This window comes from Delphinus delphis, chromosome 2, assembly GCF_949987515.2.
Source record: "Delphinus delphis chromosome 2, mDelDel1.2, whole genome shotgun sequence".
NCBI lineage: Eukaryota > Metazoa > Chordata > Mammalia > Artiodactyla > Delphinidae > Delphinus > Delphinus delphis.
In genome coordinates this window covers 126627264-126643302 of record NC_082684.1, presented here as the reverse complement: position 1 = coordinate 126643302, position 16039 = coordinate 126627264, and the positions used below count along the sequence as shown (strand labels likewise).

The 16039-nt window shown below is 37.1% G+C and overlaps 1 protein-coding gene across 6 annotated transcripts in view; it reads left to right on the top strand.

Moving 5' to 3' along the window:
- Positions 1-16039, top strand: part of NRG4 (neuregulin 4) — a 126563-nt gene that overhangs the window by 49623 nt on the left and 60901 nt on the right. For all 6 annotated transcript variants that reach the window (XR_009518445.1, XR_009518444.1, XR_009518441.1 and 3 more), the window contains one exon: positions 1447-1540. Coding sequence is in view for 1 of the 6 variants with exons in the window: in XM_060005553.1 (XP_059861536.1) it covers positions 1447-1540 (94 nt within the window). In the remaining 5 variants the exon portion in view is untranslated. The remainder of the gene's footprint in view (positions 1-1446; positions 1541-16039) is intronic.

Here is a 16039-nt window from a genome sequence, read left to right as displayed (position 1 = left end):
GAAGCATGACATTGTGTAAAAAAGAAAAAATCTAAAAGATTAGTTCTGGTTGGTTTACTTTCTTCTTTTCCACTTAAATTCCTTATAGTTCTGTTTTCCTCTTTACATTTTTATACTTTTATAATTGTAATGTGATGGTGAAACAGAATCTTCTCAATTCTAAAGTAAAAGGAAAGTTTTAAAATTTCAAATTCTGATAGTGAAGACATCTGGTTCTACAGCAGTTATATCTTAAGGGTATTGATATCTTAGTGGCAAATAAATGCTAGATAACTTTTTAAAATTAGTATGCTATTTTTTTAAATGCTAAATTGGAATAATGCCATTTTCTTCTTCACAATAGATTCTATGTTACTTTCTGGACAGAACCAATCAGGAACCAACAATGTGCGATTTTAAAGCAATGTGATTTCCCCCTTCAGGACCAAAAGATAAATCATTCAGCAATTTGCTTTTCTAATCATAAATAGTAGTATACAGTAGTATAATGACTCAATGAATTCTACTATGTTATTTCTAAATTTTTCTGTCTGATGGTTTTGGTGGGATTTTTTTTTTTAATGGTGGAGGAGGAGGTAGAGGCTGGAAGGAAGGAGAGGTACCAAGAGAGAAAGGGAAGGCAAAGAGAGAAAGAACATAAAGGAAAGGTCAAAGATAAAGAAGGTCAAAGATAAAGAAGGTCAAAGATAAAGAAGGTCAAAGATAAAGATAAGATAGATAAAGATAGATAAGATAGATAAAGATAAAGATAAAGAAGGATGGAGAAAGAGGAGGAGAGAAAGGAAGCAAGAGAGAAATGGAGGTTTATTTTCTTAATATTCTGAAAATTTTTGCTATTTATCAGATGATGACTCAGGTTTTCAATAGTTACTAGTTATTACATAAAATTCCCTTGCAAACCAAAACCTAATAAGATTATATTTTTGTTTTTTTGATGTTAAAATTGTCATATGTAGAAATATTTAAAGATGATTTTGCACATCAGAATTTATTTAATAATCTAATTTTTTTCCCACAACAATTTCAGACTTTAATGTATTTGAGACCTTAAAGGAAAGGTAGGAATCTAAATATACACTTGGGACAGAAAAACTCTAAGCAAAGCTGCAGAATCTATGTACTAAATGAGAAAAGCCACTATTTATTTTAAGATCATAATGTCCTCCTTTTAATCTATTATAGAGATTCCCTATTTCTGTAATATAGCTTTTAACTCCATTATAATTAATGACCATACCTTCAAGACAGATTAATTTTTTTCCTCAAAGGGATAGAAGTCCCTGCTCATCAAATAAGGAATAAGATTAAGTCCTTCATTTTAAGAAACAATTCTTCATTCTAATTTTTAGAATTACTACTTCAGTATAAGATACTTGGTCCTTTTCCTTATTTTATTAGAAAAACTATAATTTGTTTTTCTCTATTTTATTTATGTATATGTTTTAGATCATGAAGAGCCCTGTGGTCCCAGTCATAGGTCATTTTGCCTGAATGGAGGGATTTGTTATGTGATACCTACTATTCCCAGCCCATTTTGTAGGTGAGTGAAATGGACTGGGGGAGAGGGTGATTTTATTTTTTATCATCTACTAACTTCTTTGAGAAGTGATAAATATTGAACAAAGAGTATAAGATGAAAAAGTGTGAGGAACAATCTTCATATTTATGTAGAACAAAATTATGGTTTTAAAATAAAAACAAAGCAAAGTGGCAAATCACAATCTCAAAAGTGTTTATTTTGAAAATTGGTAGTGGTAGCTTCAAGCCTATTCAGATTTTTTAATCCATTTTAGTGAACTCTCTATGATTTTAGCAATTTAGGGAAGACAGTCTATACTTATTACTGTCAAAACAGCTATAGAATTCACTAATGTAAGAAAAGCAACATGAGATATTTTGCTTTGATTTAGAATACATGATAACTGTGTTGGTACCAAAACTTCATTTGATATATTAAAAAGAAAATGAAGAGTTAAGTTTTTCTAATGGTAGCAGCAAATTTTAAAAAGAAGGGTATCTTAGCCATTATTGTTTTAAAATAATATTATTCACTTTGGGAGTATCGTTATAGCCAGTGATCAATAAAAGACTTGAAAATAGTACTTGTGTAGCTGGCTTCGTGTGAGTTTGGTTGAACAGGATTTAAGGGGGTTATAATAAACCTCTTTTAATATGTGAACGAAAAACATAGCACTACCAATAATGTCCACAGATTTTAGCAGAGCTAACATCTAAAGATACTTTGTAGCATGTGCATCAATTACTCTGTTTTTGTTACTTAACTGAAATGTGAGAGGTATAGAATCTAGAGTTAAGATCTTACTAAAGGATAGGAAAGTAAAATTCACAGGAAAAGTGAAAGATACTGGGATTTAATGTGGAGGAGGAGAGGCAGAGAAATAACCTTATAATTATCTCAGGAAGTTTTTAGAAGTTTTCATGGAGGGAATAGTGAGTGACTATTTTTAAAAATAGGCATTTTTTTCCTCTCAGGTAAAAAAGGAAGGAGATAAAGGAACAAATTAGCAATTATTTCTTACCCACCAGGAGCGTCTACGTTATTTTACATTTTTAAATCCATTTACTGAGATATAATTTATGTATGACAAACTACATTCATATTTATTTATTTATTTGTGGCTGCATTGGGTCTTTGTTGCTATGCACTGGCTGTCTCTAGTTCTGGCAAGCGGGGGCTACTCTTTGTTGCGGTGCGTGGGCTTCTCATTGCAGTGGCTTCTCTTGTTGCAGAGCACTGGCTCTAGGTGCACGGGCTTCAGTAGTTGTGGCTCGTGGGCTCAGTAGTTGTGGCTCGCGGGCTCTAGGGCACAGGCTCAGTAGTTGTGGCGCACGGGCTTAGTTGCTCTGCGGCATGTGGGATCTTCCTGGACCAGGGCTCGAACCCATGTCCCCTGCATTGGCAGGCGGATTCTTAACCACTGCGCCACCAGGGAAGTCCCTCTACGTTCATTTTAAGTGCATAATTGATGAATTTTGACAAATGTTTATACCTGTGAAACCACCACCACCACAAAATACAGAACATTTCCATTATCCCCCCAAATTTCTTTACTGACCATATTCTTTATTTACATTTTCATGTTTCATTCTCAGAAAAACCTTAGAGAAAAGGGGGAGAGGAGACCTAAGGAAATAGAAAAATAAGGGGATAATGAAAAATTAACTGACTTGCCAAAAGTCATACAACTAGGAAAAAATTAAAGAAATGGCCTATGAGTATAACTCCCAGGGTTCACTTAATCTTATGATATATTCATTCTGGATTCTTTATAAGGGGATATGGCATGTGGCATTCATAGAACAAAACCAAAATGCTTACCAGAAAAAATAAATTTAATAATTAAAAAAATAGTAACATTTTGTATCTTGATCTTGGTGTAGCTATATGGGTGAAAAGGCTATCCTTTCTCTGTTGAATTGCCTTTGCATCTTTGTCAAAAATTAATTGACCATATATGTGTGGGTCTACTTCTGGGCTATTCTAAATCACTGATCTGTATTTCTGTCTTTTACCAATAACAAATAGTCTCAATAACTGTAGCTTTATAATAAGTGAAGTCAGGCAGTGTGAGTCCTTAACTTTGGTCTTCAGTTCATTGATCTTTAGCCTTCTTTTTAACAGACAGTATTTAATGTTAAAAATTTCCAAATACATTTTAACTCCTTCCTACAAATTTTATAGCCTGTTGTTCAGTACTAAGTTTAAAATTTTTTCCATTATGATTTCTTCTTTAACATATGGGGTTTTTTTTTTGGTTATCCTTTAAGATTTATATCTAATTTAATTGCATTGTAGTCAGAGTATGTGTTCTGTTAAGCTGTATACTTAATACTTGTCTGTATCCTAAATAAATGTCTGTTATGCTGCAGTGAATAAGTTGAAAGAAAGAGTTCAGAGTACTGAAATTTGGAGAATCATTGTAATGGGAAGAAATCTAGGGTCTTAGTTCAGGCTACTATGGCAAAATATCATAGACTGGGTGGCTTATAAACAACAGAAATTTATTACTCACAGTTCTAAAGGCCAGAAGTCTGAGATTAGGGTGCCAGCCTGGTTGGGTTCTGGTGAGTGCCTGCTTCCTGGTTTGCAGATGTACCTGGGTAGAACTTTTGACTGGCAGATTTATTTTCTGGAAGAGCTAGTAAAGAGCCAGCTATCAGACTGCAGAGACAACATTTGACAGAATGAGGAGTACCTTCTTCTAGATGTAAGCAAATTACAAACCACAGGCCAGATCGTTTTTGTATGACCCTCAAGCTAAGAGTATTTTTCTTGCTTTTTACAGCGTTGTAAAAAACACATGCAAAAATACGGAAGATTATGCCATACATGGCAGGAAGAGAGAGCTTTCTAGAGCCTCTTTGGACTTTCTTTCAAACCAGCCTCCTCTCATTTTTCTTATCTACTTTCTTTATTTGGTGATTTAGCACAGTGATTTTCTTTTTTTAAGCTAATATTTTAAAGTTGAGGACTACATGACATCAGTTCGTTAGTGTTTGTTGAGATTTGCTCTGGAGCCTGGTTCATGTACAATATTTTAAATGGTCTGTGTCTCCTAGAGAAGAATGTATATTCTTTAATTGACAGATATAGGGTTTTATATATGTACCTTAGATCAAGCTTGTTATAATGTGCTGTTCAAATCTTACATATCCTTACTAATTTTCAATCTTCTTGATTTATCAATAACTGAAGAGTTATGTCAAAATTTCTCACTGTTTTTGGATCTTTAATATCACAATTTCTGTTAATTTTTGCTGAAAATATTTTGAGGCAATGTTATTAAGCCTATATTAATTTAGAATGGTTATGTCTTCTGGTGAGGTATCCCTTTTTATCATGATACAGTGACCTTCTTTATCTCTAATGTTTTTTGCCTTAAAATCTATTTATCTGATATTAAGGTAGCTATACTAGCTTTCATTTTTCAGTATTTGACTAATACACTTTTTTCTTCCAATTTTTCAATGTGTGTCTGTAAATACATACAGTTAGTTGAACTTTACCTTTTCTGTCTTTATTGAAATGATTTTTATTTTTCCACCCTACATTCTATTTATTTTCATTGATATGTCTTGAAATTAATTTAGTTGTGTCTGTCTTTTTTTTAATGAAAAGAATAGAAAAAATATTAGAATAAATAGTACATAATGAGTGTATTATTTGTGAAAGTTGTGCTTCAGGTGTGTGTGTGTGCATGTGTTTGGAGTCATGTCTATTATTATTTTTTTGATTCAGTGGCTCAATATTTTTTTTTAATTGGAGTATAGTTGATTTACAATGTTGTGTTACTTTCTGCTGTACAGCACAGTGAATCAGTTATACATATACATATATCCACTTATAGTATTTAGTAGAGTTCCCTGTGTTATACAGTAAGTCCTTATTAGTTATCTGTTTTATGTATAGTAGTAGTGTGTATATGTCAATCCCAATCTCCCAATTTATTCCTCCTCCTCTTTCCCCCCTGGTAACCATAAGATTGTTTTCTACATCTGTGACTCTATTTCTGTTTTGTAAATAAGTTCATTTGTACCAACATCTAATTATTTACAAAGTCCTGGATTAAATGGAATTTATCCTTACTTCTGTATCTCTTTGCTCTTTCCTTAGTATTGTTTCTCTCCTGAGGTATTGCAGTAGCCTTCTTTCTTCTGTCCTAGTCTCATTCACAATACTGCTCTAGTTGTCTTTGTCTTTTCTGTTCACAAAATATTTCAAAGGATGCAGTGTATCTCCAAATTTCTTAGCCTGGCATTCAAAGCTTTTCATCATATTGGTCTGTTCTGTTGACATCCTCTCCTATAACTTCTTCACACATACCTTGAGTTCTAAACATCCTGAACAATGTGAAGGTTCCCAAAGATGCTAAGCCTGATTCCATGCTTTGGCATATGTCAGTTCGCCTGCCTGAAATGCCTTTCCTCCCTTGTCTTTGAAGAGAGCTAATTTATCACTTCTGTGGAGCCTTCTTTGTCTTAACCAGGCAGTTTCATGGGCTCTTTCTTTTGTACCCCATAAAACCTTGTGCATTTCATGCATACCTTTATTATGCCACTGATTAATATCTTAACTGTTTATTTACTGCCTTCCTCAAAATTGTGAATGCCTTGAGGGCAGAGATTTGCCATCTTTCTGCTTTTTGTGCCTAGCAAAATAAATAAATGAATAAATAAGTATAATGAAGGAAGGAAAGGAACAAATTATACCTATGTATTGCTGCAAGTAATTACAGAAAACTCAAATTTTAAATTGTTTAGTAAAATGTACTGTGTTATATTAGCATTACAAGATGAGTATATAATTTTTATGCAGTGATTATGGGTGGGTTTTTTTACACCTTTTTTGTGGTTTTCAGTATATTTCATATAAAAAAGAAAATGAGGCAGTATAAATGACAGTATAAATATATTTTACATACTATTTATTAACTGAAGTTGTGAATTTTCCTTTATGAAAGTATGATTCTTATTCACCATAACACTTAATTTAAAGGTTTAGGTGAATTCTAGTATTTTTTGAATTATTTTTTATTGTAGTAAAAGATAGATAACATAAAACTTACTATTATGACCATTTTTAAGTGTATAGTTCAGTGACATTAAGTACATTCACATTGTTATGCAACCATCACCACTATCCATCTCCAGAACTTTTTCATCATATCCTAAATGGAAATTTGTACCCATTAAACAATAACCTCCCATTTCCCCTCTTTCCAGCGCTGGTAAGCATTGTTCGACTTTGTGGCTCTATGAATTTGACTATCCTAGGTTCCTCAAATAAGTGGAAACATAACAATACTTAGCTTGTATGTCTGTCTTATTTTAGCATAATGACTTCAGGGTTCTTCCATTATAGCATAGTGTAGAATTTCCTTCCTTTTTAAAGATTAATGATATTCCATTGTATGTATGTAACATATTTTGTTTATCCACTCATCCATTGGGGGACATTTGGGTTGTTTTTAACCTCTTGGCTATTCTGAATAATGCTGCTATGAACACAGGTATACAAATATCTCTTCAAGACCCTGCTTTCAGTTCTTTTGAGTATATAACCAGGAGTGGGATTGTATGGTAATTCTATGTTTAATTTTTGAGGCACTGCCTTGCTGTTTTCTACAGTGGCTGCACCGTGTTACATTCCTACTAGCAATGCACAAAAGTTCCAATTTCTCCACATCTTTGTGAACACTTGTTATTTTCTGTTTTTTTGATAATAGCCTAATGGATGTGAAGCAGTATCTCATTGTGGTTTATTTTATTTTTTAAATTTTTGGCTGCGTTGGGTCTTCGTTGCTGCGCCCGAGCTGTCTCTAGTTGTGGCGAGCAGGGACTACTCTTTGTTGCAGTGTACAAACTTTTCATTGTGGTGGCTTCTCTTGTTGCAGAGCACGGGCTCTAGGCACATGGGCCTCAGTAGTTGCAGCAGACGGGCTCAGTAGTTGTGGCTTGCGGGCTCTAGAGCACAGCCTAAGTAGTTGTGGCACATGGGCTTAGTTGATCCGCGGCATGTGGGATCTTCCCAGACCAGGGCTCAAACCCATGTTCCCTGCATTGGCAGGTGGATTCTTAACCACTGTGCCACCAGGGAAGCCCTCATAGCGGTTTTTGTTTTTTTTCTACATCTTTATTGGAGTATAATTGCTTTACAATGGTGTGTTAGTTTCTGCTTTATAACAAAGTGAATCAGTTATACATATACATATGTTCCCATATCTCTTCCCTTTTGCATCTCCCTCCCTCCCACCCTCCCTATCCCACCCCGCTAGGCGGTCACAAAGCACCGAGCTGATCTCCCTGTGCTATGCGGCTGCTTCCCACTAGCTATCTACCTTACGTTTGGTAGTGTATATATGTCCGTGACACTCTCTCGCTTTGTCACAGCCTACCCTTTCCCCTCCCCATATCCTCAAGTCCACTCTCTAGTAGGTCTGTGTCTTTATTCCTGTCTTAACCCTAGGTTCTTCATGACATTTTTTTTTCTTCAATTCCCTATATATGTGTTACCATACGGTATTTCTCTTTCTCTTTCTGACTTACTTCACTCTGTATGACACACTCTAGGTCCATCCACCTCAATACAAATAGCTCAATTTCGTTTCTTTTTATGGCTCAGTAATATTCCATTGTATATATGTGCCACATCTTCTTTATCCATTCATCCGATGATGGACACTTAGGTTGTTTCCATCTCCGGGCTATTGTAAATAGAGCTGCAATGAATATTTTGGTACTTGACTCTTTTTGAATTATGGTTTTCTCAGGGTATATGCCCAGTAGTGGGATTGCTGGGTCATATGATAGTTCTATTTGTAGTTTTTTAAGGAACCTCCATACTGTTCTCCATAGTGGCTGTACCAATTCACATTCCCACCAGCAGTGCAAGAGTATTCCCTTTTTTGCACACCCTCTCCAGCATTTATTGTTTCTAGATTTTTTGATGATGGCCATTCTGACTGGTGTGAGATGATATCTCATTGTAATTTTGATCTGCATTTCTCTAATGATTAATGATGTTGAGCATCCTTTCATGTGTTTGTTGGCAGTCTGTATATCTTCTTTGGAGAAATGTCTATTTAGGTCTTCTGCCCATTTTTGGATTGGGTTGTTTGTTTTTTGTTATTGAGCTGCATGAGCTGCTTATAAATTTTGGAGATTAATCCTTTGTCAGTTGCTTCATTTGCCAATATTTTCTCCCATTCTGAGGGCTGTCATTTGGTCTTGTTTATGGTTTCCTTTGCTGTGCAAAAGCTTTGAAGTTTCATTAGGTCCCATTTGTTTATTTTTGTTTTTATTTCCATTTCTCTAGGAGGTGGGTCAAAAAGGATCTTGCTGTGATTTATGTCATAGAATGTTCTGCCTATGTTTTCCTCTAAGAGTTTGATAGTTTCTGGCCTTACATTTAGGTCTTTAATCCATTTTGAGCTTATTTTTGTGTATGGTGTTAGGGAGTGATCTAATCTCATACTTTTACATGTAGCTGTCCAGTTTTCCCAGCACCACTTATGGAAGAGGCTGTCCTTTCACCACTGTACATTCCTGCCTCCTTTATCAAAGATAAGGTGACCATATGTGCATGGGTTTGTCTCTGGGCTTTCTATCCTGTTCCATTGATCTATCTTTCTGTTTTTGTGCCAGTACCATACTGTCTTGATTACTGTAGCTTTGTAGTATAGTCTGAAGTCAGGAAGCCTGATTCCTCCAGCTCCGTTTTTCGTTCTCAAGCTTGCTTTGGCTATTCGGGGTCTTTTGTGTTTCCATACAAATTGTGAAATTTTTTGTTCTAGTTCTGTGAAAAATGCCAGTGGTAGTTTGATAGGGATTGCATTGAATCTGTAGATTGCTTTGGGTAGTATAGTCATTTTCACAATGTTGATTCTTCCAATCCAATAACACGATATATCTCTCCATCTATTTGTATCATCTTTAATTTCTTTCATCAGTGTCTTATAATTTTCTGCATACAGGTCTTTTGTCTCCTTAGGTAGCTTTATTCCTAGATACTTTATTCTTTTTCTTGCAATGGTAAATGGGACTGTTTTCGTGATTTCACTTTCAGATATTTCATCATTAGTGTATAGGAAAGCCAAAGATTTCTGTGCATTAATTTTGTATTCTGCTACTTTACCAAATTCATTGATTAGCTCTAGTAGTTTTCTGGTAGCGTCTTTAGGATTCTCTATGTACAGTATCATGTCATCTGCAAACAGTGACAGCTTTACTTCTTCTTTTCCAATTTGGATTCCTTTTCTTCTCTGATTACTGTGGCTAAAACTTCCAAAACTATGTTGAATAAGAGTGGTGAGAGTGGGCAACCTTGTCTTGTTCCTGATCTTAGTGGAAATGCTTTCAGTTTTTCACCATTGAGGACGATGTTGGCTGTGGCTTTTTCATATATGTCCTTTATTTTGTTGAGGAAAGTTCCCTCTGTGCCTCCTTTCTAGAGGGTTTTTATCATAAATGGGTGTTGAATTTTGTCGAAAGCTTTCTCTGCATCTATTGAGATGATCATATGTTTTTTCTCCTTCAATTTGTTAATATGGTGTATCACGTTGATTGATTTGCGTATATTGAAGAATCCTTGCATTCCTGGAATAAACCCCACTTGATCATGGTGTATGATCCTTTTACTGTGCTGTTGGATTCAGTTTGCTAGAATTTTGTTGAGGATTTTTGCATCTATGTTCATCAGTGATATTGGCCTGTAGTTTTCTTTCTTTGTGACATCCTTCTCTGGTTTTGGTATCAGAGTGATGGTGGCCTCATAGAATGAGTTCGGGAGTGTTCCTCCCTCTGCTATATTTTGGAAGAGTTTGATAAGGATAGGTGTTAGCTCTTCTCTAAATGTTTAATAGAATTCACCTGTGAAGCCATCTGCTCCTGGGCTTTTGTTTGTTGGAAAATTTTTAATCGCAGTTTTAATTTCAGTGCTTGTGATTGGTCTGTTCATATTTTCTCTTTCTTCCTAATTCAGTCTTGGCAGGTTGTGCATTTCTTAGAATTTGTCCATTTCTTCCAGGTTGTCCATTTTATTGGCATATAGTTGCTTGTACTAATCTCTCATGATCTTTTGTATTTCTGCAGTGTCAGTTGTTACTTCTCCTTTTTCATTTCTATTCTATTGATTTGAGTCTTCTCGCTTTTTTTCTTGATGAGTCTGGCTAATGGTTTAACAATTTTGTTTATCTTCTCAAAGAACCAGCTTGTAGTTTTATTGATCTTTGCTATCATTTCCTTCATTTCTTTTTCATTTATTTCTGATCTGATCTTTATGATTTCTTTCCTTCTGCTAACTTTGGGGTTTTTTTTGTTCTTCTTTCTCTAATCACTTTAGGTGCAAGGTTAGGTTGTTTATTCGAGATGTTTCCTGTTTCTTAAGGTAGGATTGTATTGCTATAAACTTCCCTGTTAGAGCTGCTTTTGCTGCATCCCATAGGTTTGGATTGTCGTGTCTCCATTGTCATTTGTTTCTAGATATTTTTTTATTTCCTCTTTGATTTCTTCAGTGATCACTTCATTTTTAAGTAGTGTACTGTTTAGCCTCCATGTGTTTGTATTCCTTACAGATCTTTTCCTGTAATTGATATCTAGTCTCATAGCATTGTGGTTGGAAAAGATACTTGATACAATTTCAGTTTTCTTAAATTTACCAAGGCTTGATTTGTGACCCAAGATATGATCTATCCTGGAGAATGTTCCATGAGCGCTTGAGAAAAATGTGTATTCTGTTTCTGGATGGAATGTCCTATAAATATCAATTAAGTCCATCTTGTTTAATGTATCCTTTACAGCTTGTGTGTCCTTATTTATTTTCATTTTGGATGATCTGTCCATTGATGAAAGTGGGGTGTTAAAGTTCCCTACTATGATTGTGTTACTGTTGATTTCCCCTTTTATGGCTGTTAGCATTTGCTTTATGTATTGAGGTGCTTCTATGTTGAGTGCATAAATATTTACAATTGTTATGTCTTCTTCTGGGATCGATCCCTTGATCATTATGTAGTGTCCTTCGTTGTCTCTTCTAATAGTCTTTATTTTAAAGTCCATTTTGTCTGATATGAGTATTGCTACTCCAGCTTTCTTTTGGTTTCCATTTGCATGCAATATCTTTTTCCATCCCCTTACTTTCAGTCTGTATGTGTCTCTAGGTCTGAAGTGGGTCTCTTGTAGACATCATATATATGGGTCTTGTTTTTGTATCCATTTAGCCAGTCTGTTTCTTTTGGTGGGAGCGTTTAGTCCATTTACATTTAAGGTAATTATCGATATGTATGTTCCTATTCCCATTTTCTTGTTTTGTGTTCATTATTGTAGGTCTTTTCCTTCTCTTGTGTTTCTTGCCTAGAGAAGTTCCTTTAGCATTTGTTGCAAAGCTGGTTTGGTGGTGCTGAACTCTCTCAGCTTTTGCTTGTCTGTAAAGCTTTTAATTTCTCCATCAAATCTGAATGAAATCCTTGCTGGGTTGAGTAATCTTGGTTGCAGATTTTTCTCCTTCATCACTTTAAATATGTCCTGCCACTCCCTTCTGGCTTGCAGAATTTCTGCTGAAAGATCAACTCTTAACCTTATGGGGATTCCCTTGTGTGTTATTTGTTGTTTTTCCCTTGCTGCTTTTAATATGTTTTCTTTGTATTTAATTTTTGACAGTTTGATTAATATGTGTCTTGGCGTATTTCTCCTTGGATTTATCCTGTATGGAACTCTCTGTGCTTCCTGGACTTGATTAACTATTTCCTTTCCCGTATTAGGGAAGTTTTCAACTATAATCTCTTCAAATATTTTCTCAGTCCCTTTCTTTTTCTCTTCTTCTTCTGGAACCCCTATAATTTGAATGTTGGTGCGTTTAATGTTGTCCCAGAGGTCTCTGAGGCTGTCCTCAGTTCTTTTCATTTGTTTTTCTTTATTCTACTCTGCAGTAGTTATTTCCACTATTTTATCTTCCAGGTCACTTATCCGTTCTTCTGCCTCAGTTATTCTGCTATTGATCCTATCTAGAGTATTTTTAATTTCATTTATTGTGTTGTTCATTGTTGCTTGTTTCATCTTTAGTTCTTCTAGGTCCTTGTTAAATGTTTCTTGCATTTTGTCTATTTCCAAGATTTTGGATCATCTTCACTATCATTATTCTGAATTCTTTTTCAGGTAGACTGCCTATTTCCTCTTCATTTGTTAGGTCTGGTGGGTTTTTATCTTGCTCCTTCATCTGCTGTGTGTATTTCTGTCTTCTCATTTTGCTTATCTTACTGTGTTTGGGGGTCTCCTTTTTGCAGGCTGCAGGTTCGTAGTTCCCGTTGTTTTTGGTGTCTGTCCCCAGTGGCTAAAGTTGGCTCAGTGGGTTGTGTAGGCTTCCTGGTGGAGGGGACTAGTGCCTGTGTTCTGGTGGTTGAGGCTGGATCTTGTCCTTCTGGTGGGCAGGTCCACGTCTGGTGGTGTGTTTTGGGGTGTCTGTGGACTTATGATTTTAGGCAGCCTCTCTGCTAATGGGTGGGGTTGTGTTCCTGTCTTGCTAGTTGTTTGGCATAGGTTGTCCAGCACTGTAGCTTGCTGGTCGTTGAGTGAAGCTGGGTGCTGATGTTGACATGGAGATCTCTGGGAGATTTTCGCCATTTGATATTATGTGGAGCTGGGAGGTCTCTTGTGGACCTGTGTCCTGAAGTTGGCTCTCCTACCTCAGAGGCACAGCACTGACTCCTGGCTGCAGCATCAAGAGCCTTTCATCCACACAGCTCAGAATAAAAGGGAGAAAAAGAAGAAAGAAAGAAAGAAAGAGAAAGGAAGGAAGGAGGGAAGGAAGGAAGGAAGAAAGAAAGAAAGAAAGAAAGGAGGGACAGAGGGAGGGAGGGAGGAAAGAAAAAAGATAAAATAAAGTAAGATAAAATAAAGTTATTAAAATAAAAAATAATTATTAAGAAAGAGAAATTTTTTTTAAAGAAAAAACAAAACAAAACAAAAAAACGGACGGATAGAACCCTAGGACAAATGGTGGAAGCAAAGCTATACAGACAAAATCTCACACAGAAGCATACACATACACACTCACAAAAAGAGGAAAAGGGGAAAAAATAATAAATCTTGCTCTCACAGTCCACATCCTCCATTTGGGATGATTCTTTGTCTATTCATGTATTCCCCAGATGCAGGGTACATCAAGTTGATTGTGGAGCTTTAATCTGCTGCTTCTGAGGCTGCTGGGAGAGATATCCCTTTTCTTCTTTGTTCTCACAGCTCCTGGGACTCAGCTTTGGATTTGGCCCCGCCTCTGCGTGTCATGTAGGTCACCCGGAGGGCATCTGTTCTTCGCTCAGACAGGACAGGGTTAAAGGAGCAGCTGCTTCGGGGACTCTGGCTCACTCAGGCTGGGGGGAGGGAGGGGTACGGAGTGTGGGGCGAGCCTGCGGCAGTAGAGGCCAGCGTGACGTTGCACCAGCCTGAGGCGCGCCGTGCGTTCTCCCGGGGAAGTTGTCCCTGGATCCCGGGACCCTGGCAGTGGCGGGCTGCACAGGCTCCCCGGAAGGGAGGTGTGGAGAGTGACCTGTTCTCGCACACAGGCTTCTTGGTGGTGGCAGCAGCAGCCTTAGCGTCTCATCCCCTTCTCTGGGGTCTGCGCTCTTAGCCGCGGCTCGCGCCCGTCTCTGGAGCTCCTTTAAGCAGCACTCTTAATCCCCTCTCCTTGCGCACCAGGAAACGAAGAGGGAAGAAAAAGTCTCTTGCCTCTTCGGCAGGTCCAGACTTTTTCCCAGATTCCCTCCCGGCTAGCCGTGGTGCACTAACCCCCTACAGGCTGTGTTCACGCCGCCAACCCCAGTCCTCTCCCTGCGTTCGACCGAAGCCCGCGCCTCAGCTCCTAGCCCCGCCCGCCCTGGTGGGTGAGCAGACAAGCCTCTCGGGCTGGTGAGTGCCGGTCGGCACCGATCCTCTGTGTGGGAATCTCTCCGCATTGTCCCTCGCACCCCTGTCGCTGTGCTCTCCTCTGCGGCGCCGAAGCTTTCCCCCTCTGCCACCCGCAGTCTCCACCTGAGAAGGGGCTTCCTAGTGTGTGGAAACCTTTCCTCCTTCACAGCTCCCTCCCCCTGGTGCAGGTCCCGACCCTATCCCTTTGTCTCTGTTTATTCTTTTTTCTTTTGCCCTACCCAGGTACGTGGGGACTTTCTTGCCTTTTGGGATGTCTGAGGTCTTCTGCCAGTGTTCAGTAGGTGTTCTGTAGGAGTTGTTCCACGTGTAGATGTATTTCTGGTGTATCTGTGGGGAGGAAGGTGATCTCTGCGTCTTACTCTTCCGCCATCTTCCTCTCGTCTCTCATTGTGGTTTTGATTTGCATTTCCCTAATGATTAGACATGTTGAAATCTTTTCAAGTGCTTCCTGGCCATTTGTATATCTTCTTTGGAGAAATGTCTATTTAAGTCCTTTGCCTATTTTTGAATTGGGTTGTTTTTTATTTGTTGTTGTTGAGTTTTAGTTCTCTGTACATTCTGGGTATTAACACATTACCAGATGTGTGATTTACAAATATTTTCTCCCATCTTATGAATTGCCTTTTTACACAGTTGATAGTGTCATTTGATGCACGAAACATTTTAATTTTGATCAAGTCCAATTTGTTGTTTTTTTTGTTTTGTTGCCTGTGTTATTGGTATCATTTCCAAGAAATCCTTGCCAAGTCTATGTCATGACACTTTTGCCTTATGTTATGAAGCCTTTGCCCTATGTTTTCTTCTAAGAGTTTATGTAGTTTTAGGTCTTATGTTTAGGGCTTTTTGTATTTTTAGTTAATTTTTATATATGGTGTAAGGTAAGGTCTTTTGCATATGACTATCCAGTGTTCCTAGCACCATTTGTTGAAAAGACTGCTCTTTCCCCATTGAATGGTCCTGGCATGCTTGTTGAATTGACTGTATATGTGAGGGTTTATTTGGGGACTCTCTATTCTATTCCATTGGTGTATATGTTTGTCCTTATGCCAGTATCATACTGTTTTGATTACTTAGCTTTGTAGTAAATTTTGAACTTGGGAAGTGTTAGTCCTCTAACTTTGTTCTTCACAATTGTTTGTTCTGTCTGTGCAGGGTCCCTTGAAATTTCATATGAATTTTAGAATCAGTTTTCTTGTTTCTGTGGAAAACTTCTATTTGGTTTTTAATCAGATTGTCTCGAGTACTTACATAGGTAGTTATTTTTTAATGTGGCAGACATTTTGTGTGAAAACTGTAGAGATATTTTAAGGTCTTTGATGGTGTTATCTTCTTTTAGAGAGGATTTACATAAGATTCTGACAAGTGGTTAGAGGCACTAGTAATCATAGATTACCTAATCCAATTAATGATTGAGATTGTTCAAAGCAGGGCTTCAGCTGCTGTGTAGAAACTAGTCTGTCTGGTTTACCATTTTGTCTAATTAAATTTTGGAAGCAGCTTGTCAGCTTCCAAAAAAAATCCTGCAAGGATTTTAACTGGGATTGAATCTTTAGATCAAATATGAGAATTGGCCTCAAATAACGTTGAGGACTTCCAATTC